The 27,230-nt window shown below is 36.9% G+C and overlaps 1 protein-coding gene across 3 annotated transcripts in view; it reads left to right on the forward strand.

The window, feature by feature from the left end:
• Positions 1-27,230, forward strand: part of LOC100774887 (CUB and sushi domain-containing protein 3) — a 1,055,385-nt gene that overhangs the window by 674,669 nt on the left and 353,486 nt on the right. For all 3 annotated transcript variants that reach the window (XM_027431430.2, XM_027431431.2, XM_027431432.2), the window contains 5 exons: positions 5,757-5,895; positions 7,956-8,143; positions 12,219-12,407; positions 20,642-20,758; positions 25,695-25,910. In XM_027431430.2, the coding sequence (XP_027287231.1) occupies positions 5,757-5,895; positions 7,956-8,143; positions 12,219-12,407; positions 20,642-20,758; positions 25,695-25,910 (849 nt within the window). The remainder of the gene's footprint in view (positions 1-5,756; positions 5,896-7,955; positions 8,144-12,218; positions 12,408-20,641; positions 20,759-25,694; positions 25,911-27,230) is intronic.

Raw genomic sequence — 27,230 nt, forward strand, 5'->3', positions numbered from 1 at the left:
CATGGCATCTTATTTATATAATATAAATTAATGTTAAGTAAGTTAACTTTCATACCACTCTACAGTCAGAATACCTCATATCAGATCCTTGATTGATAATATTTAAATTAGTTATAATCTTTAACTTTATACCTATAATTATTCAAAATAGTAGTGACCTCTCTCTCTTTTCTCCCTCCCTCTCTTTCTCTCTCTCCCCTTCCCTCTCCCCCTCCTTCTCTCTGTCTTTCTCCCTCCCCCACCCTCTCCTGTATCCCAGGCAAGCCTTAAATTTACTGTGTAACTAAAGATGACCTTATGTTGTTTTTATTTCTTTTTTAATTTTTTTATTTTACACATTACCCAAAGTTCCCTCCCCTCTCCCACCCCCCCCATCCCTCAGAGGGGCCAAGGCCTTCTTTAAGACATCAACATGTATTCCTTGGTCCTTAGGTTTCCTATTGACCTGCCTCTACCTTCCATGTGCTGAGACTGGAGAATCCCATGATTGCAGCCATATAGTGTAATGCTGGGCATTGAATCTCGGTTTCCATGCCTGATAACAGTGCACAGTTCTAGCAACTTAACGAGCTCTCTGGCTTTGTTTCTTTTCTTTTAGATTTTCCTTCCTTTCCCCGTGCTTGCCACCTATATCCCACCCCTGACTTGCTATATAGCCCAATCTGCAAGTAGATTTGGTTCTGTCGTCACAGACCACAAAGTCAGTGCATCTGGTATTAGACATACATGTCACTTTCCATGGCCCAGGAGTTGTCTTAGCATACCACCAGACAAACAGAAACAATTTTAAAGTTGTTTCTGTGTGGCTAACAAGTATGATTGGTTGGTTGATGAATGAATAAATGAGCTAATAAGTGGGCTTTGAAAAATACCTCTTTAGGATTTTAAACTTCCTTCCTGGTAAATATTCTAAAATTTCTTTTTCTGATTAGAAATATTTTCAGTCTTTCATTTAAGAATATGTAGGCTTTCTTTCAGTATAAAATGTGTATGTATTTCTGAAGTATCAACAGTTCCTATTATTTTTCAAGCATTTGGCAGAAATAATAAGTATGTAAAATTGGTTATTTCATTGCTATTGATTAGGGTACGGCAAATGATACTGTTCAGCCAAAATTAAAACTAGTGCTACCTAAAGATAATCACATAATACACTATTTTTATATGTATGATATATTACACTGTAGTGTTCGGACAACTAACTGCTTTTCTTTTTGTATTATCATTCATGTTGCAGTGAGCTTTGCATAAAGGCTATCCGTCTTGCAAACATTATCGTCATTACCAGCTGGTGGTTTGGAAACTTATTTCACTTCCGCTGCATTCACGACTGTTTTCAACTGTCCACTGTTTCTGCAGTTGTCCTCTTGATCACTCCCGTCTCACTTAACATCTTCCTTTTGCAGGTTTTGAGCTGTCAAGGTTCTTTGGTGTTGCTGCAGTCTCTCTGTATGTAGTGGCGTACCATGGACAGCGCCTCAGAGCAGTTTCTCTGCCCTGGTGTTCACTGTACAGCCCCTCAGATCAAGAGACCTTTTCTGCCTAACGTAGCAAACCTCCCTCTCTCTCTTCTTGGGTTTCAGATCTTTTATGGAGTCTGTCTATTCTCAGACTTGTGGAATGATAATTTGGAACAAGCTGCTTTAGTATGTGGGATAAGCTTTATAGGACCCACACTGAGCGATGTCACTACTTGGAATGAACTTTCAGAAGACACAAGAGACATCTTTCTGTTACAATTTTCTTTAAGAAAAAAAAAAAACACACACAACCCATACACATTTCTCTCCCTCACTCTTTGGATGGTCTGGTCAGACAAAGTGCCTCTCGATGCTTTACTTTTTAATCGTTTTTGGCCCCTTCTTTGATTGCTAATTTCATGACTAATTACTTCATTTAATGACTTAATGCATGAATGCTTTCCGAGAACACCATGAGTCGATGACATAATAAAGTTTTCTGCCAAATATATTCTGCATTCATTGTCCCTCCTCCACATGTAATACTCACTACTGTCTTTTAAATTACATAATGTAAATGATGACTGAGCACTTTCAGTTTGGGAATCTACAACAACCCTACATGAAAATGAATTATGTGCCATTCAAACTGGAAGAGTAGGTAATCCTCATGACAGTGGTCTTCTTAGAAAGCTTTCAGGAGTCAGTGTTGGATTGGTTAAATGATATTTGGTTTATTAATGAACATCCTCATGCAAATAGCATGTCTAATAATTTCACCTAAAATATACTTCATTCAAACCAGACTGAATGGCATATGGCTATAATACAGAGCTAGGGCAGCCAAGGCTGGAGGATTTCATATTTGAAACTCATCTGAGGCAACTGAGACTAGGTCTCATGACAACACAAACAAAAATCAAACCAATGAAGACTTTGCTCATGTGGGTGTTTTATAGAGAATAACTTTTAATAAGGTTTTATATATTTACTGTCTTATTTCTCTTATTTCACATGGCTTAAGAGGAACATGAATAAAATAATAGGATAATATTAAGTAAAACAGAAAATAAGTGAAGAAAAATGTAAACAATAAGAAAATTGGGTTGCTTTGCCTGTTTTTTGTTTTGAAGCAAGGTCTTGCTATACAGCTTAGGTGGGTTGGGGTCTCAAGGATCCTTTGAGCTTTGTCACAGTCACAGGTCAGCATGGCTGGTTATGAGAAAATGAAAACAACCCCCCATAACTGTGCAGTTATTAATGAAAATGAGAAGTAGATTATCACAGAACTGAACTGGAATCCAGTTGCAGAAAGGGAGGAGTGATGAGCAAAGGGGTCAAGACCAGACTGGAGAAACCCACAGAAACAGCTGACCTAAACAAGGGGGAGCTCATGGACCCCAGACTGATCACTGGGAAACCAGCATGGGACTGATCCAGACCCCATGAATATGGATGTCTGTGAGGGGACCTCGAAAATCTATGGGGCCTCTTGTAGTAGATCAGTACTTATCCCTAGCATAGGAATGAACTTTGGGAGTCCATTCCACATAGAGGGATACTCTCTCAGCCTAAACACATGTGGGAGAGCCTAGGCCCTATCCCAAAGGATATGACAGACTCTGAAGATTCCCCCATGGAAGGCCTCACTCTCCCTGGGGAGCAGAAAGGATATGGAATAAGTAGGGTGTTAGTTGGGGAGGGGGGAGCAACAGAGGAGGGGAGGGAGAGGGAACTGGGATTGACATGCAAAACAATCTTGTTTCTAATTTAAATAAAAAAATGGGAAAACATATTAAGCAGTCTATCAAAGGGATAGTTTTTGTTGTGTTGCAGCCTTGAATTAGAATACATTTGACTGTTTTCTCTCTTGGTCATTATTGTACATTTAAAACACTACCTTGTAATTTAAGTTTTGCCCTGTGTGTATGTCGTGCATCCATGTGTACATGTGGTCAGTGTACAGTGCAGAGGAGAAGGTCAGAGGCTGGGTAAAAGCTAGGTCATGGGGGTCAATATGGACCAAAAGAAATCAATGAAGACCTTTAAGTAAATTGGTGTAGTTACAACATGGCTGACAGTCCCTGTGAGTGGAGAAGTTAGGGAGGTATTTGATAAGAGATGTTATAAGGTTGGTGTTCCTGGGATGAGATTATGTTAAACTAAGATGGCAGTTAGTGCTGAAAAATTGAGTATAGATTTCAGGATGGGTTGGATGTGGGAGTAAAAGGCAAACATGATAGAAATAAGGAGATATATGTCTGGGAATAAAATGTAAACATGATAGAAATAAGGAGATGTTTGTCTGGGAATAAAATGTAAACATGATAGAAATAAGGAGATGTATGTCTAGGAATAAAATGTAAACATGATAGAAATAAGGAAATGTATGTCTAGGAATAAAATGTAAACATGATAGAAATAAGGAAATGTATGTCTAGAAATAAAATGTAAACATGATAGAAATAAGGAGATGTTTGTCTGGGAATAAAATGTAAACATGATAGAAATAAGGAGATGTTTGTCTGGGAATAAAATGTAAACATGATAGAAATAAGGAAATGTATGTCTAGGAATAAAATGTAAACATGATAGAAATAAGGAAATGTATGTCTAGAAATAAAATGTAAACATGATAGAAATAAGGAGATGTTTGTCTGGGAATAAAATGTAAACATGATAGAAATAAGGAGATGTTTGTCTGGGAATAAAATGTAAACATGATAGAAATAAGGGATGTATTAGACACATACATGAGCATGTGATTGACCAGTTCCCTATGATAGTGGAGCACCAATTTGCAGACAATGGTTTAATTTTCTGACCTGTAGAACTTTAGTCCATTGTACTCTTTGCAACTCTGTTTCATCATCTCCACAATCAGATGTTAATACTCAAAGTATAAAATCTCCACCAGTGCCCATCCTGTGGTTTCCCTTGTGTTCTAGTTTAAGGAAATAGAGAGAATAAAATACAGCATTAACTATCCTATTAAGTAGATGTTTAAATTTAATGTGAACAAAACAGGTCAAAATGCCTGTCTAGGAAATGAGTGCCCCATAAAACCAAATGCAGAGCATATTATTTTGACAGTTGAACCAAACCCAAAGATCAAATAACAAGTAAGAAATAACAGTAGAGGGTGAGTTAGTGATGTTGTAAACTCTTAGTTTCTTTTCTATTTTTGTGATAAGACATCATGACCAGGCCTGGTGGTGTGGCAGCACACACCTTTAATTCCAGCATTTGGGAGGCAGAGACAGGTGGATCTCTGTGAGTTCAAGACCAGCATGGTCTACAAGGGCAAGTGCCAGGACAGGCTCCAAAGCCTCAGAGAAACCCTGTCTCAACACACACACACACACACACACACACACACACACACACACACACACACACACACAATCTAAACCAACAATGTCATGACCAAGACAACAGAGAGTTTATTTGGGGCTTATAATATTAGAGGGTTAGTTAGAGCCATGGCCAAAATGGTAACAGGCATGGTACTGGATCAGTGGCTGGGACTTCATATCCTGATTCACAAGCCCAAGTCAGAGAGTCACTGGGAATAGTGTGGGATTTTGAAACCTCAAAGGTAGACCCCCAGTGACACACTTCCTGCCACAAGGCCATACCTCCTCATTCTTCCCAAACAGTTCTCTCAGATGGGGACTTAGCATCCCAATATGTGAGCTTTTGGGGCCAACTTCAGACAAGTAAGTGCATAAATTATAATAGCAACTCTGGAGTTCAAGGGAGTGGCAATCAATGTGAATTAAGAAAATTTGACAACATAAGGACAGATTAAGAGGGAGCCAAACCTGGCGATGTATGCATCATTTCAAACTGAAGATGACGAACATGAACACACACACTTGGTACATAAAGAAATTATCCAGAGACTTGAGGATGACAGTTTGTAAGCTGACCTACTAAGTGTTGCTGTGCCACAATTTTACAAGGATGTTCCCTCTGTAAGGAGAAAATGCTGACTCCCAGAAAGGACTAAGTTATAACCACATAATGAATATGTTAAGAGTCATTTAAAATCATCGATGGACTAAGTATAGTAGTGTATGCCTATCATCTCAGTACTGAGGATGCTAAGACACAAAGATTGTTCTGAGTTGGCTACCTGGGTTGGGCTACATAGTAAGTACTGTGAAAGTACTACAGACTGAATAAGAAGAACTTGTCTCCCAAACAAAAAGGCAGATAAATGTTGCTACAGAAAATATTTTACAGAACATATTCTGCGAAGTCTAGTCTTACGTTGTATGGTTTCCTCTGCAGCTCCGTGTGGCGGTCACTTTTCAGCTCCAAGTGGAGTGATTCTGTCACCAGGATGGCCGGGATACTACAAAGACTCTTTGAATTGTGAGTGGGTGATTGAAGCTGAACCTGGACACTCTATCAAAATTACATTTGAAAGGTCTCTGCAAATGTTTTATTTGTTTTCTATCTTATACAGAAATGAATAGCCATGAAACTAGTTGGCATTCACCATTTCCCTTACCACATCAATAAATAATCTTATTAAATTAGTCAATTGCTGTATCTTGGATGCTGAAGGTCTGGCCCCTTTTGACCTTTCAGTCTGATCTCAAGTTAATTTTTTATTTGTTTACCGCTGTAACTTCACTATTAAGATATGCAAGACCTTTGTGCTGTACATATGTACAGTACTGAGATATGAACATCTGACCTTTAATTTAATGAGTTTAGTTGTCCTACGTTCTAAGGGTTTGGGAATTCAGCTCTGCTAGATTTTCAGAAACACAAGGGCTATGAAGAAAAACCAACTCAATACAGCCTACAAGTGTAACACACATATGGGTACTATCATATAATCACCAAAGTAAACACAGGATACGGTCACCATTTTCCCCTGTGACCCCATTTGCCCAAAGTCTTCACGTGAGCCTGGTTATACATCTGTAAAAAAAATAGGTAAATGAATGAAATGTTTACTGATAAGTCATTAAAAATTTACTTTAAAATGACTTTTGTAATACATAAAGAGAGAGAGACAGAGAGACAGACAGAGAGAGAGTCTTCATTGGAAACTAAGGGAAACACAAGTAAAGCACATTTCCTCTCCTTCTTTTGTGAAAACCCTTGAGAATTTAACATATCATATGGCCTTCATTAGAAAACCATTGTCATAGATGATCACCTGGTAATGGATGGCAAGGATGGGAGTAACTTAGCAACAGATGGATGAGCAAGTACCTCTAGTTATTGAGCCAACCGGTTTTATCCATTAGGCCAGCAAATGAAACTGCTTCCATGTCTCTGGATGTTATAATCTGTTGATGCCTCATTTTTCTCTAAATATGATCTTGAGAAACAAGAAAGCATTGGAAATTCCCTTAATGCTCACTAGATTCCTTGAATCTCTCTCTTATTGCTCTTTTTTATATATCTTTTAAAAACTGAATGCGTTTATTTAGCAAATGTAACAGTGGGACTCATGACATTTTCATAGATGTAGTATGCTTTTTTTAGTTCCTAGAATACTCACTGACTTCCACCCAACTGATTGTAAGAACAATGCAAATAATTGTCTTATTCTTAAAATATTTTGTAGGAGTTCTTTGCACCTAATGAGCTTGATTATTATAGAGTTTTAACATTTGTTTTCCTTTTTATGACAGAATTTAAATTATTATAATAAAACTTTTAAACTTACTTAAAATTGATTATAAAACTTTATCATAAATTTATTATAAAAAATAAATAATTAAACATAAACATACAACTAAATTAAACAGATATAGTCTATACATCATAATGAACCTATATAAAGCTAAAAGGACATTTGAAAAAGAAACTGTGAAGCCTTGTATTAAATTTTATACTTTGAATATCAAATACGTTTTATGATTCTGTGATTTCAAGAATTTTCTGCCCTGGGAAGGGAACTAGGTTCTACTTCCAGCAATGACAGCAAGCAGTTAGAAATCAGTTGTCACCCAGCTCTAGGGAACCTGATGGCACTTTTCTCACAAGCACAATCCCTTATACAGATATACATATTAAAAGATAAAAATAAAATGTGGAGTTCTTCAAAGCACCACATAAAATGTGTCAGTTTCTATATGGCAGAGGACCTGTTTGAAATGTATGTAGTGTTAAAATCAATGTAAGACAACATAGTTTTCCATAGCATTGAAGAGAGAGCGGAGTTGTACTGAGACATGCATAGGTCAGGAATAGGTCATTTATTTACTAAGGATAACCTATAATACTAAGCAAAGATTTTTTCTTATGAATACAAGTAGATATTCTTGGCTGGGCCCACATAAGATCATCATATTTAGAACATGTAGATATTTCAGTGGTACCTTAGATACCAGGCAAACTAAAAAAAAAAAAAAAAAAATGATTAATGTGGTTTAAAAAATAAACCTTATTGGTAGAGTAACCAAAATATTAAAGTTCTATTTCAATGTGTTCTCTAATGTTTCCAATTGTGTCTCTTCATCCTAGATTTCAGACTGAACTAAATTACGATGTTCTGGAAGTCCATGATGGACCAAATCTTCTGTCCCCTTTGCTTGGGTCTTACAATGGCACACAAGTGCCACAGTTTCTGTTCAGCAGCAGTAACTTTATATACCTTCTGTTTACAACAGACAATAGCCGTTCCAATAATGGATTCAAGATTCATTATGAAAGTAAGTAGCTATAAAACCTCAATTTCCCCATTATGCTTGCTTGACATTTGTATTATCTTCATATTGCTAAGAGAAGTAAGTTGTTTATTTGTCTTTCCTTTTAAAACCAAAGTTTTCTTTTATAAACAATAAAGTTAATGTTTTTCAATATCTTTATGCAAGTAAATGGTACAGTGGATTTTAAATAGTAGCTACCTAGTATCCCTTTAAAAGGAAATACTGAGTGAATGTCAGAAATACCAAATAAGATCAATGCGTTCATGGTTTAATTATTTTGCATGGCTTAGGGAAGCATATTAACCTTAAATCATTATCAGTTTGATATACTTGAAATAATACCGTATTTCAGCATTTACTTCACGAAATGGATTCTATCATATTTTAATTACATGAATTGCAAACATTGTTTAGGTAAAATATTTATTTTTCTGTGTAAAGGGTTAATATAAATGAAAATTACAGTGTAAAACATAACATACATATGATTAATGATAGTAAGAAAAATCAGCTAAAACAAGCTGTAACCCAAAAGATGGAAATCATTTCATAATTATCACAGTTAAGAGCTCATTGCTTCCTTTAAAAGTCTCAAATAGGGTTTGCAAGACAGCTCAGCAGACAGAGGCTCTAGCTGTCCAAGTTTGACAACTAAAGTTGAATAGCAGAACTCATATAAAGGTCGGCGGTAGAAAAGGATTCCATTAACTTGTTTTCTGACTTACACATTTTTCCAGTGACATAACCACATCCTCCCCTACATCATGAATATGTATACAATATTATTTTTATAGGGGGGGGCTGTGTGTAGAAGGTGTTGTGTGCTTGGCAGAGTCTCACTCTGTTGCCCTGGCTGGTCTAGAAGTTGTTATTTTGACTGTGCTGCGATTAAAGACATGTACCACCACACCTATATTATATGTTCATTTTTTCAATACTATTATTGTTGTAGAAATGATGTACCTCTGATTTACAAATATTTTGCAAATGTATGCATTTCTGACTTACTACATAGGACATATCTGTGTATAAATGTTTGTGTGTATACATGAACTTATATGAGTGTATACACAAGCTTAAATAATGGCAATAAATTTTCACGTGCATTTACATGAAAATCACCCTTGTATGTGAAATTTAAGAAACAAGTTGCTACAATCTGACATCATTTCAAGTACACACACACACACATGATTTCTCAAGTCTATTGTCAATCTCAGTAACTCAGTATCACTTTGCTATTGCACTATTTTGTATTGTTTGTGAATAATATTCTTTGGTAGTTATGCCCAGTTCCTTAATGAACTTTCTAAATTATACTTGAAATGGCATTTATTTTTAGCTTTGGGATTTTGTTCAGTTGCGCTAATTCACTTTACTTCAAGTTTAATCACATGGAAGTGTATCTCTAAGTAGTTTAAAAGGTTAAAGAGATTTCTCAAAGACTTTGAAATTCAAATGAACTAAAGATTCTTAATAGGAATATGTAGTTTAAGTCATAATTATAAAATTGAGTCAGGGGTGCCAATGTTACATGTCTATTTTATTAATTCTTACCACAGATGAGTGGATACCAACATATGGATGTCTCTCTTTCTTTAATCCCCGGCTGCATCCATCACACTTTACCTCTGTTCATCAGTTGTCAGTCACAAGACAGTTTTAAAGATTAAGTGAAAGCATGTGTGCCAAATGTCAGAGTGAAGACATATTCATAAAATTCTTAAACAGTTCTCTAAAAAAATACTAAATAAATGAGGCATAAAAAGGAGAAATTCGGGTCAAATGCATTTCTTCTTGGGCAATTTGTCACTTAAGTCCAGGTAACAACAGTATTGTAGTTAACTAATTCCTTGGCAAACAATGTGGTAGAATAGAGTAGAGAGGTCAAGGTAAATGTGAGGCACACATTGCTACAGACCTGGCAGACTACTGCAGGCAATAACTTAAGAAATTCATAAGCTATCTCCTGCACCGATGTTTATTTCATTAGTCTTGCCATCTATTTATGACTGTGAAATAATTTCTGCTGTCACGGTTTCTTTGTTACAAAGAAACAGAAAATGGTTCTCAGTGGACAATTGATTAATAAAGTTTCCTGTATTAAATAAATTCCCCTTCTGGATGAACCATTCCCTAAGTTCCACATTAGCAGATGTTTGTCAGAACTTCTCATGAATATCTACTTTTAAAATGAAATTATTTAAAAGGAAATATTATTTCCTCCTGGGATTCAAACCTATGGAAGGATTTATTGCAAACATACCACCACTCACACTCTAGGATTCCACGGTCTTTCATTTTTACCATACGCTTTTTTCCCTCTAAGAAGAAAGATAACAGAAACTCTGTTTTTACTGCACTTTGGTGTTGTGTTTCTGTTGCTTTCATACTTCTTTGGGTCTTGTTTAGGCAGCCATATTGTTGAGGTATCATGGGTGATGTGTCCCCATTATTTGTAGCAGACACAATCTCAGTAGCTGTCTGGTCTTCCATCTCACAATCTGTCTCCCACAGATAAAGAACTTTAGACAACAAAAGAATGCTGAGGAGGCAAGAAGTAGTCCTCCCCAGCGCTCAGCCCCCTAGTTGGTGATCAAATACCAAGTAGCCAGCCCTGAAAGTACACTAAACAGACTGTGCAATTCATATTTATATAAGTGTGTGTGCGTGTGTGTGTGTGTGTGTGTGTGTGTGTGTGTGTGTAGCAATCATAACTAAAGAGAAGATGCCACACTTTGGAGATACAGCAAAGGGAGGGATTTGAGAGAGGAACAAGAAAGGAGAAAATGATGTAATTATACTTTAACTTAAAAAATTAAATAAATGAGAAAAATAGTTCATGTAAAGTTCAAAAACATATTTGTGAAATTTAAAAAAAACACTCTACTAATAAGACAGCATCACTTTTAGTTTTCAACATATGAAACTAAAAATGTAGAATATTTGTGGCTATTGTGAAAGGTGTTGTTTCCTTCATTTCTTTCTCAGCCAGTTTGTGTTTATTAGCTATAGGAGTTCCCTGGTAGAACTTGTTGCGCAGGGGGCGGGCATTCATGAATACTATCATAGCATACTTGGCCTGCTTCTGATTTGCATTTTCTTGATCTCTTTAGTTGTCTTATTGCTCTAGCTGGAGCATCCAATACTATATTGACTATATATGGAGAAAGTGGACAGCCTTGTCTTGTTCTTGATTTTAGTGGAATTGGTTTGGGTTTCTCTACATTTAAATTTGATGTTGACTATAAGCTTACTGTAAAACACCTTTATTATGTTCATAATCGAGGCATCATCTTGGTGAGATTAACCAGTTGGAGTAAAGGTTCACCATTGAAAGATAATGAAATTTTAAGATAGTAAGATAGTTGAATCTAATTTGTTCACCTTAAATTCTAGAAGAATAATTTTGAATTTGGTCCTATTCCCAGTTGAATCTAACTATAATTAAAATGACATGATCTAAGAATATGTACAACCAAAGTGTAAATAGAATAGCCACATGATGTCTTAGTTAAGATTTATATTGCAAGGAAGAAACACTATGACCATAAAGCAAGTTGGAGAGGAAAGTGTTTATTTAGCTTACACTTCCATATCACTGTCCATCATCAAAGAAAATCATGATAGGAACTCAAACAAGGCAGAAATCTGGAGGCAGGAGCTGACCAAGAAGCCATTTAGTAGTACTGCTTACTAGTTTGCTCCTCATGGTTTTCTCAACCTGCTTTCTTATAGACAGTAGGATGACCTGCCCAAGAATGGCACAACTCACAATGGGCTGGGTCCTCCCCCATCAATTACTAAGAAGATGCCCTACAGGCTTGCTTACAGCTTAATCTTATGTAGGAATTTTATCTTTGAAGTTCCCTCCTCTCAAATGACTTAATGTTGGGTCAAGTTGACATAAAACTATCCAGCAGAAAGGTCAGCTATTGTTGGATGATCAGTATGAATAAATGAAGTTCTTAATAAAATACAGGAAACTTAAAAAAAACATAAGTTTTTTTCCAATGAAAATACAGCAAGTATGAATCCAATCAGTCTAATGGTTGGTTTTCCTACCTTTGTTTTTCAGGTGTTACAGTGAACACATACTCTTGCCTGGACCCTGGCATCCCTGTCCATGGTCGTCGATACGGCCATGATTTCTCCATTGGGTCAACTGTTTCATTTAGTTGTGATCCAGGATACCGACTGAGCCATGAAGAGCCCCTTCTTTGTGAGAAAAACCACTGGTGGAGTCATCCACTCCCAACCTGTGATGGTAAGAATTCATTCATTTTGCGAAATATGCCTACTCATAAACTCAAAGAATCTGATGCATTGTTTGTAACATGGAGTTTAAAATATCTTGAATTTTGGCAATTTCATTTTTGGCTTTTCAAGACAGAGTTTCTCTGTGTAGGTTTGGAGCCTGTCATGGCACTTGCTCTGCAGCCCAGGCTGCCCTCGATCTCACAGAGATCTGCCTGCCCTTGCCTCCCTAGTGGTGGCCTTAAAGGCATGCACCATCACCACCACCACCACCACCACCACCCCTCCAGCAATTTTGGAAAGTTTTATCAAATCTACTTAACAGATAAGAAAGAAGATTGATAGTAATGAATATTTACCCCATGTTTAAGGTTTGGCATTTAGGATATATTTAGTAAGTCTTTGATAATCTTGATAATCTCACATACTGGATTTTGATCTGATTCATCCACAATCCATATCTCCTTCCAGATCCACTCTCCCATTCTATACAGACCCCAATTTATAACCTCAATTTAAAAAAGTCATCAAGTCTCCTTTGCCCTCACTCAGGTGTGTGGCCATCCATTGTTAGTCCTACCAGGGGATCATACCCTTAAAGAAAACAGACTCTTTCCTTTCTTGGTAGCTATAAATTAATTAAAAACAGCTCCTTGTCTAGAGGTGAAAATTCATGATTAACTTCGCCCTCTGTGCTTGGATTTTTGTCTAACTGAGGCTTATACATTTCTTGTGCATGATGACACAATTACTATGGGCTCATATGTGTTTACGGCCATGAGATTTCTGGAAAATAGTTTTCTCATTGTCTACAAGTTCTGGATCTTGCTCTTTCCAATTCTTCTTCAGTTATCCCTAAGCCTTCTTATATAAATGTCCCACTTATGACTGAGGACTCCATAGTCCCTTGTTCTCTTCGCATTTGCGGTCTTCATGATAATTACCAAAGCTACTGCAAAATGATTGCAAATGGTGTTCTGCTACAGTCTATTCTTAGAGTAGAGCCTAGAATGATCATCAGAGAGGCTATATTCTGCAAACAATAGGAGCAGATGCAATGGCCCATAACAAACATTAGGCAGAGTGCAGGGAATCCCACGGAAAATGGGGAGGAAGGGTTGTAGGAACCAAAGGGTCAAGGACATCTTGAGAACATGGTCCACAGAATCAATTAACCAGAGCTCAAATGGCTTCATGGCAACTGAACTGACAATCGTGGAGCCTCTTTGGGTCTGACCTAGGTCCTCTGCATAAATGTTATGGTTGTCTAGCTTGGTGTTCTTGTGCAACTCCTAATATTGGGGATGGTGGCTATCTCTGACTCTCTTGCCTAGTTCTGGGATCCTTCTCCTCCTACTGAAGTGAGGCATTGTACTAAATACATAATAGTCTCATTGTAACTTGATATGTCATGTTTGGTTGATAGCCTGGGGAGGCCTGCTCTTCTGTGGAGGAGAAGTTGCTCTGGGGGAGAGGAGAGGTGGGAGGGGAAGAGCTGGGAGGGAAGGAGGGAGGGGGAATTACGGTCAGGTTGTAATATATGAGAGAAACAGTAAATCAAGTAATTAAAGAAGTAAGTAGCAAGAACGAAATTTCACTGATGTTACTTGAGAGCTACACTAATCTGAGTATAAAGAGTGGTTGCTAGGATTCAGTTTAAAACCGTATCACTTTAGCAGAGTAATAGTAGTACAATCTTCTCTAAGGACTATAACTTGTCTATAAGCAGTATCTTGGTCCAAATTCCTACGCCAGATATAGCATCCAACTTTGGAACTGGCCTTGTATCCAGTCAGATAGTGGTTGGTTATTGTCTTTACAATCAAGCCATTATAGCACTAGTGGGAATACCCTTTAGGTTAGATCTTTATAACAGCTTTCAGAATTCCCAGCCGGATAAGATTTGATGATTACTTTCCACTCTGGTATTGTGCATAACACCTTCCAGAGGGGGAAAGAGAGCTAACCGGTAGTGATGAGACCTCCCGGTGAACACCAGCTTGCTTTCTCCACGTTCCCAAATGCGTGATGTTTTTAGCAATATATTTTAATTTCAAATTATAGAGGGTAACTAAGAGCCATGGCAGTAGGCTGTAATATTTGGTATTTTTTGATATCACTTGCTAAGAACTGCAATTGAGGTCACCCATTCCTGACATTTGTGTTTTATTAGACAGTGGTGTCTAGTGAGAGCATTGTTGCTTCGTTATATGGTAACTGTTTAAGCTCTTTTTATGTATGTTATGTTTATATTATTGAGGAGCCTTCTTCGGCAGTAGTTTCTCATATGATGTCTTAAGATTTTTATGAACTTTAATGCTAATTGCTTTCTGTATATTCCTTCCCCTTCCCAGTCCCCCAGTCCTTCATCTCATTTCCTATTCCATTATTCGCTTTTAGGCCTATCCAAGTGTCTTCTAACTTCCTTCCCTTCAAAGCCTCTCCCCATGGGTATTCTAAATGAAACAAGCACATCCAAAGTCCAAAAGTTGACACCTACATATGGGAGAAAATTTATCAATTTAGTATTTTTTTGTGTGTTTGGGTTACTCCACTCACAATGCTTGTTTCCAACTGTCTATTTACTTGAAAATTTTAGGCTTTGATTTTCATACTAGCTGGATAATAAATACTACATTACATAATTACAGCATTAAATTGCTCATTCACCTGTTGTTGGGTTTCTAGGCTCTTCCCATTTCCTGGCTGTTGTGAATAGAACAGCAGTGAACACAAATGAGCAAGTACCTCTGTAGTAGTTATTCTTGGGTAGATTCTTAAGAGAAGTATAGCTGGATTGTATAGTATCTATTTCTAGCTTTTTGAGGAACATCCTCATTTACTTCCATTTTAAATTTTTCGTTAGCCGAAACAAAACCATGTTGAAAATGGCAATCATGTAAAAGTATTGAAGGGAATGCATTTGATTCTTACCCATGGATGTCCACTCCTATCTTAAAAATGAATTATAACTAGCTGCATAGCTTCATGAAAATTTAGAGAGACTTCTCTCTGATGGAAAACCCCTTGTTACAGCAAATTTCATGGCACCTCCCATTGCTTATTCTATGAGAAGAAGTCAAAAGGGATTCAGTTACTAACATACACACATATAAAATTTCAATGTGAAAAGAAAAATACTTCCCCTAAGATTGAGAAGTTTTCTCACAGGGCACAGCCTGTTCACCCATGTGTCATTCAGTTTGGGCTATACTTCTTACTGACAACATGATTTTCAGTCAGCTCTACTTAGTCCTATTCATGTGGGAATATCACTTTCATCATTTCATGATGAAATATTTAAGGACTTTGAGTGCTGTGGCATTTTAGGAGCTGCCTCATGCCAATTTGTTTTTTATAAGAAGCTTCAAAAGAATCATCGGCACGTCTACCCTGCCCTCGGTGTGACACCATTTATATTAGTCAGCACTCTTGTGATTACAAGTGACAAAAACTGTACACTCACCGATGTTAAAAAAAAAATAAAAACAGAATTGTGGTTCAGCTCATCAAGTCTAAAAAAGGCATGGTGGAATGCTTGTTATAGCTGGCAACAAGCAAGAATTCAAATTTTGTCTTCCACTGGGAGTTTTCTCCGTGTGTTTGTCTTGTCTATTGAAACAAGGCTTTTTTTATAAGACAAGAGTTGATAGCACAAGAACACACCAAAGAAGACAGCGTCTTCATAATGATAAAAGATTGGGAGCTCTTCATGCTTCACTATGAAGAGTCGCAGAAAACTACCTTAGTGGTCCACATCCAGACTAGTTTCTACAGGAAGGAAGGCACGACTTATTCTTTGGCTTGTCTGTGTCTGGTGATCATTATATCCCAGGGCTGTTCAAAATCATAGTTGTATAAAAGTACAAACAAGGTTTGCTGACCCCGACAAAGCATTATACTTGGTAAGAGAGATAAAAATTCACCAAAACGGCAAGGAAAAGCGGCAACATTACCTTAAGAAGCAAGAAAACTGTATAGCTATGATTTTTATTAAGGGTAAAGCATATAGGTCCAGGTGCAACACAAGACCAGCTCATCTCTAAGAGTAGTTACAGTCAACCTGGAATTCAATGTATGACGTTTTCAGCCCAATTGTTTCTCTTTTTAACATTGACATTATTTCTTGTTATATTCCATGTCGGAAATGCATAGTGGGTTTGTGTGTCTTGGAGAAAGGATTGCAAATACCTAATTACAAGACTCATAAATTTAACCTGTATGGATTAACTTTCTAGTTTTGTCTCTGTCTTGGGTTTATTTTGTTGGTAACTTAGTTTGATGTACCCTTTGGCTTTTTGAGACAAGATATGTTTATGTCAAACTCACTTGTCTTCAAGCTCCTGATTCTACTCCTTGGCTCACAGCTGTGCTGGGATTACAGGTGTGTGCCACTAGTCTCGCTCTTCCAAATTTCCTATGAAGCATTTCTATGAGTTATTCTATGGTATCATTATGATCATTTGTCTTATACACCTATTTTGTATTGCTGTTTGACATTGAGAGTAACTGGACAAAAGGTCATTAATACTAATTTTTTCAAATGGTGGACTTCAGTTTTTCTTGTATGAGATTGAAATTGGTGATCTTTTATGCAGTGAGGACACAAGGTTGGTATTAGTGGGGAAGGTTGAGGACACACACTTGGTGTACACATGCTTTATAAATATTTTATGCTAATAATGCATGTCATATCCTGTTTTAGTTTCATTTTTGTATTACTTTTTTTCCCCTTGATAAAAGTACTATGACCTGGCCAGGCAGCGGTGGCACATGCCTTGTGTCCCAGCACTCACAAGGCAGAGGCAGATGGATCTCTGAGTTTGAGGCCAGCCTGGTCCACAAAGCTAATACCAGGACTGCCATAGCTGTTGAATGAAAAGGCTTGTCTCAAAAAAAAACAAAGGGGAAAAAGTGCTATGATCAAGACAAATTGTAGAAGGAAGTATTCATTTTAGTGTATGGTTTCTGAAGGAGAGAGTCCATAGCATCAAAGACGACATAGCTGTAACTGTTCAGCATGGCAGCAGGATCAGAAAACTGAGAGTTCAAATCTTGAACTACAAGCTAGGAACAGGTACTCCAAATTTGATAGAAATGAGGCTGTGTAACCTCAGCATTGTCTCCCGGTGACATTCTCCCCTTAGCACATCTGTACTGCTTAAAAGTACCCCAAAACAACATCAGCAACCAGATACCAAGATTTTAAATACCCTAGGTGATAGGCAACAGTTGTCTTTCAAACAGTCAAAATTGTATGTGCCCATATAAAACTGCACAGACACAGTGTGTGTGTGTGTGCGTGCACTCAGATCTTAATATTTAGGCCATGGAAATGTGGTTCAGGTGTTAAAATAACTTATTACTGTTGTAGAGTACATGAATGCATTTCCCAGCATCTGAATGTCAGCTCACAACCTTTTATAATGCAAGTCCTGAGGGAGCTGATGCCCTCTTCTAGCCTTGGTGGACACCAGGAACACACATAGTACATATACAAACACACAGGTGAACACTCACAGTAAAAACTAAAAAATAAACACATATTTTAAAAACTGGATTTAAATATACATAATGAGTTAAATTGGTCTTAATATTGAGTACGTCTCATGATTGGGTTTAATCGGCTGTCAATCTTCCCTTACACCTTGTTTTTCTATCTAATAGAAGGGTCAGGTTTTATATTGACAAAGAGTATGGAAGATGTATTTATTAATTTGCCACTATTAAGACTTATCTAACCCACACACGTATTAGGTTACGCCAGTGTGCATATGAATACTTCACATGCTAAACATTGTTATAAATCGTAACCTTGCGAAGAAACCACCATTCAAAATACTTGAAGTGTAAAACATTCCCACTTAGGAAGATGATAACTATCATTAGATGGATGCAGACAAGGAGGCTGATGCTGGCGGCAGAAAAGTCTCAGTAACATATGAAACAATTGGAAAATGAGAATTTAAAAGACAGATCAGTTACAAGACATCAAAAAGAACACTACCCTATTAGGATATGAAAAAAGAGACTGATTAGAGGATGCTAAAATTAAATGACTGTTAAAGAAAATGAGTGCTAAATTTGTGGATGCTGTGCTTTGTTTTGTGCCTTAGGAGTCTTGATACATTGTTCGGAGTTGCTCCAAAATAGAGTTCCCAAGTAATCTGCCTGTCTTAAACATACAGTACTTGGCTTACAGATATAAGTTATCAAGTCTCTTTTTAAGTCACACCTTTGAAAATACCGCCTATGGGAAGGGGAACTACAAATTACATTCTGGTCTGCTTTCTGTGTTTCTGAGACCTTTATATCGTTCTTCCGATATATTATTGCTATTAACCGACAAGTTTGTGCAAACTCCACATGTTTTCACAAAGGCTGGGAGGCTTTAATCCAGCAGGTTATTTTTAGTGACTACTTTTCACTAAATAGAATCCTAAAAATGCTTTATTGATTGTTTTCCTGAATGGAGGAATACACAGACAGGTGTGATATAATCTAGAAAATTAATTCAAAGTTCTGGGGTCTCCAGAGGAGGCTTGATACATAAAGTGCCTTCCAGAGTTTAGATTGCCAGAAACCAGGTGAAAGCCTGGACCAATAATAGCACCACCTGTGGCTGATAGCCCTTGGGAGGCAGACATGGGTGATTCCCAAGAAAGCTGCCTAACTAGAGTAGTAGAACAAGAGAGCTCTGGAATCAGATCAGATCACAGTGCAGAAAGACACATTTGTGCACCACACACACACACACACACACACACACACACACACACACACACCACAGAAGAGAGAGCAAGCAAGACAAAGAGAAAGAAATAAAATTAATATAGTTCACCTTAGTAATGGCATTATCAGAAAGACAGGTTGGAATGGTAGATGTAGTTGAGTGAGTATAGGTTTGTAAAACAAGAAGAAATGTGAGAAATTCAGCACTAAGGATGATCAGTGATAGACTGAACATGCCCTTGCATGAGCATAACCTCCCAATTGAAGCATGATTTTGTAATGACTATATAAAACTCTGTGTGTGGAAATAGGCAATTCGTTTCCTGAAGATCGCTTGTTTAGACAACTCTGTAAATGTCCAGGTCATCTCTTCTGTATTTATAAAAACATGTAGATGTATTTAAATTTTCAGTATCTATGAAAGTCCGAGTCTTCATGTTTAAAAACTCATAGGGATTGCTGGCTCAGTATTTCCAGTTAGGTAGTTGGGGAGCAGCCAAACCTGTCTTGCATCTTCCCAGTGTCATCACTGACATTGGCAATAAAACAATGATCGTGGACAGAAACAGGGACAAAGCTCACTGGGTTTTCTACTGTCTTGGGGAAACTGGTCTAAAAACAACCAAGATGGGGCATGCTGTGTTTATAATGTGACCACCCTGTCTATATATCCAAGGGAGATGTCCTTTCCACAATGACCAGAATGCAAATCCTGACCTGTATCGATTATTGGTCCTTTTTAACTTTTCACATTGACAAAATTGCCTAGTAGCCGGTTTTACTGTGCACCACAGGCATTGGTGAATTTTATATGGTAGAAGATGTAACCATTTTCCCCCAAGTACATGACTATTGATTCAGTTAATTTAATCAATTGCAGATCGTGAACATTTATTTGCCTTGACTTTGCTGAGATATTGCTTACAAACATTATCCCCAAGATAGCTGTGCCTTCTGTAGCCCTGCCAGAATTCCTCTCTGTTTGTGATACTCATTTCTCAGTGAAACACAGACACGCAGAAGATTTCAAAGCTTCCTCCATTTACTTCACTACTTTGGAAGGAATCCCATGATGTGTGACACATATCCCTTTAGGAATCTACAGAAAACAACTTTACACAATTAACTCATTTCTTAGTGTCTAATAAGAGAAGCCGCTAAACAATTAATTTCTCACGTTTAATTGGCCATCGATTTATGCAAATGTTGCTTATAATTAGAAGAGAGTAAGGATATGCTTCAAATTCAAATGTGCAATCTTGATCTACGTTCTCTTGGGGCGAGTCATAATTCTCAGAGACTATTAATACGTTTTTTTCTTCCCTGGTGCCACAATGGATGAGAGGGTTTTGCTGTATTTGGAAGAAGTCTTTACACATTCCTCTTATTACTGGGAAGCCGATTAGACAAACATAATAAGACTCATCCTGTTTCAAGAGAGGAGATAAGAGATTTGTTCAGTCTCTGCCTCTCCAATGGTGACTGATTGTAATGTTCTCTTTGTATTTCCAGCCTTATGTGGAGGAGATGTAAGAGGACCTAGTGGGACAATATTATCACCTGGTTACCCAGAATTTTATCCAAACTCTCTGAATTGTACGTGGACAGTGGATGTAACCCATGGAAAAGGTAACTTGTTTAATTCAAACATATTCAATAATATTTCAGCTTTCGTTGGGTCTATTGTTAAGCTATTTTTCATGTCCAAAACTAGATAAGTAGAAAAATAAAATTCAGTATAAAAAAATACAGCATAGGTTTATATATAAGCTTTTTTAGAGTATTCTACCAGGCTCATTTTTATATCAACATTTTGCTACCTGCCTTTTCTTATGGTATAGAAAATGAAAAGTAGGTGGTGTTTTCTCATCGATAAAATGGGAAAGACATCAGCATTGCATGGACCTTCATTCATATTTATATAAACTTATTAAAAGGTATTATTATAATGATATTTTCATATTCATTTATAACCATTCCATAAACACCTCTGTGCCAAATACCAAGAACAGAACATGAGGTATTCCCGACATCATTAAGCTGAACTTTAAATTTGTCCTGTGCATAGCAGATGTTAATTTTAAAAATCAGCATACATGTCAGAGGTGACATGGGATTGCAGTGGTTAATTGATTCAACCAAAATGAGACTATATAAATAGCAGCACAATTCATCCAAGTAGCAGCACTGAAAAGATAATCATCCCACCATACTATCGTAATAATGACCCAATATTATTTACCTGGAAGCATAGACTGGTCTTTAAAATATACTTCTAAGTAGTTTTTTTCATTTACAGCTGTTGACACAATGTTATTATTTATTTTATGATTGCTATTGAAAACTCTAAAAAATCAAAAGTAAAAATTGGGAATGAGAAAATATGGTCAGAGTTTTTTAAATAAAAGCTTATTTTCAGTAAATGTAAATTTGTGGTTTTAGAAATGAAAGTTGCTTTTAATAAAATTCTACAACATTTTATTGACAGGTTAGTATTACATGAGGCCTTTTTTTAGTTAGGTTTCCTGTAGTGACTTCAGTGCTACCAAGAAAAACTGTTAAAATGAGAATTCAGGAAGTAGCAGAAGCAGTGAAGTTCTTAAGATCCTAAAATTGGTCAGTGTTGTATTCTAGGATACAGAACTTTCTCTTGGAAGTTAAAGAAACATCCTGTCATTTCACTGTTCAGTGGATTAATGGAGTTTAAAATAAGCTCCCTGGTATCACGCAAGAAAAAGGAGGGCTACACACTGCTTGCTATGTAAACAGAGTTTTAATTAACACTTAAAGTTTCACATCATCACAGGTTGTAAGTGTTAATTAAATCAGTATTTACATGACACGGATGCATGTTTATGTGCCTTTGTTTTAAGAGCCAGGGAAAGTTTGCTTGAAGCCCTGTTCCAAAGATAAGACAAAGGGATATGAAGGACTTCAAGTTGGGAGAAGAGGTAGACTACACTTTCCCAGGCTACACTGGTTTCTTCCTCTTGGTTTCTAGAAATATGGCGGGCTGTCTTTTTATGGCCAGTTATTATTAAAGGGAAGTTCTTCCTTTGGAAAACCTTAGTCATTTATTAAATTGCTATACATACTTCGATCTCTGATGTTAGAACACCTCAACAAAAACTATAAACAATATGTATATCACCAAACCATCTGTCATTCTAGGTTCTTCTTCTAAAGATGATCCAGCTATGGAAATCCCTTCCTCTAAAAAGATTCAGTTTGCCACACTAAACACTCATGCTCCAAGGAACCCCCCCCCCCCTGCAGTGAAGTCTATATTCATTCTCACTAAACTCTTTTGATTCTATGGCACACTAACTGATGAGTTTTTAATCGTACAACCCATCCTTTTAGTTTAGTGTGACTTTAGGCTACAGGTATCCCCAAATACCTAACATTGTACAATTATACATTCAATAGATTTTTTTCTACTTTCATGACAGATATATATTTACTCATCAGTTTCATTCTATTTTTTGACTTTAAGATTCTAGGATGGAATATTAAAATTAATTTTATTTGTATTTGCATTATACTCTCAGAATATTCTCATGCTAAAGTATACATTGGTACCTTAGAAATTTAATTACACCAGCATCAGCCTATACTGCTTCTGGTTAATAGTGATATATAAAAATTTACCTCAGTATATTTTTTTTAAAAAGTCAGGATACTAATTCTAGTTGGTCATGTTAGCTCTTGTCTTTGAACTCAAACCTCTGAAGGCTAAGTCAGGGCAATTGTGATTTCAAGTTGCCAGTTGAACTATATAAGGATGCCCTATACGAATGAATAAAACAAACACACAAACAAAATTTAAGCTGTATTTGTGTTGTCTTATGAAGACTGATAGTTGGCAAAAAATAAAATTCACATGAGAAAATCTTTACGTTATAATGAATAAAACAAGTATGAACCTTTAAGTTCACAAGTTGGAAAATAAGAATTAAAATGAAAGAATGTCACCTTCATGGCAATTGTTGGTGAACTGACTAACAAAACCGAGACATCTGTGCAATTTTGACTTTAAGGTCAAGCATTTACAAGATCATATCTAACATAAGTTACGTTAATGGAGCATCTTGAATCATCATTCTCGTGGGACTTTGAAGCCAGGGGCTTCTTCTCACTCCTCTTTTAGAATTGCCTGTCTCCTTCATGGTATCAGATCCCGGCCTCTACCCACTTCTCTTTTAAAGGTCACTCCCTTCCGAAGCCTCTAATAACTCATTGACTAACTGTTACTTCTATTTCCATGATGCTGTATAGGCTCGTCCTAAGGCATTGTATAGCACTTTGAAGAGTATTTGGAGTTTTGATCTATGCTTCTTTTTCCTCAGATGGACATGCTTGTTAATAGTCATTTAAATCTTCATTCTGAAATGAAGTTCTAGGTTCTGTTTAAATTTTTAATTAACTGACACTAGAGGAACTTTAATGACCTTGTTTTATTTTTCCAGCAACAGTAAAAACAGATTTTAATGTTTCTTTCATTTTTTGAAATATGACAACATTCTTGTATTCAGTGCCTAGCTGAAAGCTGCAGAAGTGCTGAGCATTAGTACTTACTGTAGGATTAAAAAGAAAATGAAGAATAATTAATTATGGTTCAGGTATTCCTTACCCTTATTGGAAAGCCATTATATTGATACAAAGAATGAAACAAGGCCAGGCGTTGGTGGCGCACGCCTTAATCCCAACACTTGGGAGGCAGAGGCTGGTGGATCTCTGTAAGTTCAAGGCCAGCCTGGTCTCCAGAGCGAGTGCCAGGATAGGCTCCAAAACTACAGAGAGAAACCCTGTCTTGAAAACAAACAAAAAAAAAGAACAATAACAAAAAAAACAACACAATCGCCTGTTGGGGTCCGGGAATTGCTCAAATATCAGAGATCAAACAAACAAAGTCTTTCAACCAGAAGCAACTTCTTAAAAAAAAAAAAAAAAAAAAAAAAAAACCACTGCAGGAAACAAAAACTTCTAACTAGTTAGGGCCAAAGAGAGGATTTCTGCTCTGTGGCCCTGAGCAGGGTCTATAAGCATCTTTTTCTAGCCAAAGGTTATACAAGGGTCAGAGAGTAGATATTGGGATTCTTGGCCTCTCCAGAGTGCAGCCCCTGTGGAGTTGTACCCCAGGTGTGGGATTTACAGCCTCCGAATACAGGGTGTTCAGAATGTTGACATACTCTTGGGTCTGTTCTTAATAGAATGTAGGACCCAAAAGAGTCAAGTAGCAATGATTAGTCCCAGTGTATATGGGCTCTATAGGCATATATTTTCTCATATTCCTGGCGCCTTCAGGCCCTATCAGCCTCAGTGTTTAGCAAAAACCTTCATCTTTCCTGAAAATTGATGCATGTCAGGTCACATTTAACGATAAACATATCCATGCTCATTTTCTCCTATTTCATCCCATTGTAGCCTTGCTCTCACCTTTCCTCAATAGCAAAAACAAAACCGAGCGGTAGAAGCAAAGTTGCAGAGCCACCCTGCTTACCCTTGGAAATAAATTCAGAACAGCTGTTTTGTAAAGCCATTCTTCTTAAAACTGAACGCACAGCCTCAGGGCCAGTCATTCTATTCTTACCCATTGTTGCACAGAAACAAATGCGTGGGTCTGTCAAAAGTAATATTTGCATATTCATGGTACTACAAAGTTCAGGTTAAAGATGCAAAGTAGCTCAACATCCATCAGCATTTGCGCAAGAATGTGGTCCATATAACCACTCACAATTGTAGGTAGTACTATAGATGGGCCCCATATATCTAAATGTTGAATACTAGTCAGACCCCAAAGAATAGTAATCCATAATTCAATTATAGAAACTATAAAAGCATATATATATATATATATATATATATATATATATATAATTGAAAACTAGACTGTGCTGTAAAAGTGCAGGGATTGACTGTCTTTGTTGAAATGAAGTGATAGTTTTTATATAAGGAACGCCAGTGACAGAAATATACCCATTGGTATGGGTACTGTTTGTAAACGAGTGTTTAGTTAGTCAAAATCCAATAACTTTATGAATAATATCCACATTTCCATTTATTTTAAGGAAGTTTGGAAGGTATACATGTAAATGAGTAAGGGGTTACTATACTTCATTAACAAATAGTAGTACCTCACTGAGTCTACTTGGTTTATTTTTTCTGAACTAGACTCAGGCTTACTTGAAAGTTGGGAACTAGCTCCTTAAATGCCATTTTTCATTTTGTTGAGGAGGCTGGGGATGGAAAAGGAGAAGACATGTAAATGGTCACCAAGAAGTTGAAAACGCTGTGTATTTTCTTTAAGCTGAAAAAAAAAATGGTAACTATTTTTCAGATATGATTCCTTGGTTTCTAGGGTTTGACCCACAATGTTGTTCATAAGCAAGCTGAAGAATATACCAGAGATGATAATTTTTCTGCACATTGGCAATATGTGATGGCAGTAGGTTTCATTTTAGAGACATCAAGCTTACGAAGACTGTGGTTGATGGCAACTTCCTATGATGTACAAATATGCTTTGCCCAATGTAAGTCTGGGTTTTCTGTTTTGTGTTCACAGGTGTGCAGTTCAGCTTCCACACGTTTCACTTGGAAGATCATCATGACTATTTACTGATCACAGAGAATGGGAGTTTTACCCAGCCCCTGGCCCGTCTCACAGGCTCTGAACTCCCTTCAACCATCAACGCTGGTCTCTATGGCAACTTTAGGGCTCAGTTGCGTTTCATTTCAGACTTTTCAATTTCCTATGAAGGATTCAACATCACATTCTCTGGTAAGAAAACAAAGAATCAAGGACCACTTTAGGAAACCCTGAGCAATGACGCTTATGAAATTGTTAACATGACATAAAGTAGAAAAACAGAGGAAATATTACCTCTCAGCGAGTTTGGAACACCTTGAGGGTTGTCTCTTGTCACACATTGCAGGACATTAAGAAAAAGGCAAATAAATAAGTAATGACTGAATACATAAATTCTATAAAAGTCACTAAAATTACAATCATTGAATTTTACTTATCTTAAACTCTTGTGATATTCTGATGGCCAAAACCAGCTAAAATACCTACTGAACTTAAAGGGAGTATTCCTATACATACATAGATGATATTTGTACTATATGTAAATTATATTCAATTATTTATACTATACAATATTCTTTAATTACTACCCATATTTACATATCCATGCCCCCATTCCCTTGCTTTCCTATCCTCTCATGTTCCCCCCCAATCCACCCCAACTCCTCCCCAGGGATAGTGAGGCCCTCTATGGGGGACCTTTAAAATCTGTCATATCGTTTGGGGGAGGGCCTAGGCCCTCCTTTCAGTATCTGGGCTGCAATAGTATCCCTCTATAGGGAATGGGCTCCCAAAGTCCATTTGTACTCTAGGGATAAAGACTGTCTCCACTGTTACAGGTCCCATAGACTGTCAAGACAATATTCTTCTTATTGTTTCAATTGTAATAATTAGCTAGTGAAATTTGTTTAGTTTTCTGTGTCTTATAAATGTACACTGACGAACCAAAATAAAAGATAAATTTACCCTCATTATTTTGGAATGTATAATCGATAAGAATGCAAATATGAGTAGGATTTCATACACAACAGCATCTTTTATAGAGAATACTATTAGGATAATTCCTGACCTAAGGTTTCATGTGGGGTTGTAAACTCTCTCATTAAAAGAAAACTAAATAATATATATTTTCAATGGAAACAATCTATTTGCAGTTGTAGCCAAAGTGTGTGGGAGGGAAAGGCATCTCTCTGTCTCTGCATCTACCATAGCAGTGTTACCAACTATGGAGATAAGAAATAGAAACTCTTAGCTGTGTATCCAAGCCACCAGTGATGGGCAATGGGCTCTCACCCAGGTAAGGATTCTCTCCTGGTGCCAGGAATCATAAGTCATTCGGCTGTGTTCAATTCTAACATGAATATCCTACAGGGATCTTAATTCCAGAGCCCAGCTGCAGTAGGACTTGAGTTCCAAGAAAAGTTACTATTGCATCCAGGAGCATAAAAAGTCATCCCTGTCACATGAAGTCATATTTTATAGTTATAATAGAGTAAATGACTATTTCTCTTTATC

The sequence above is a fragment of the Cricetulus griseus genome, chromosome 10, assembly GCF_003668045.3.
Source record: "Cricetulus griseus strain 17A/GY chromosome 10, alternate assembly CriGri-PICRH-1.0, whole genome shotgun sequence".
In the NCBI taxonomy this organism is placed as follows: Eukaryota; Metazoa; Chordata; class Mammalia; order Rodentia; family Cricetidae; genus Cricetulus; species Cricetulus griseus.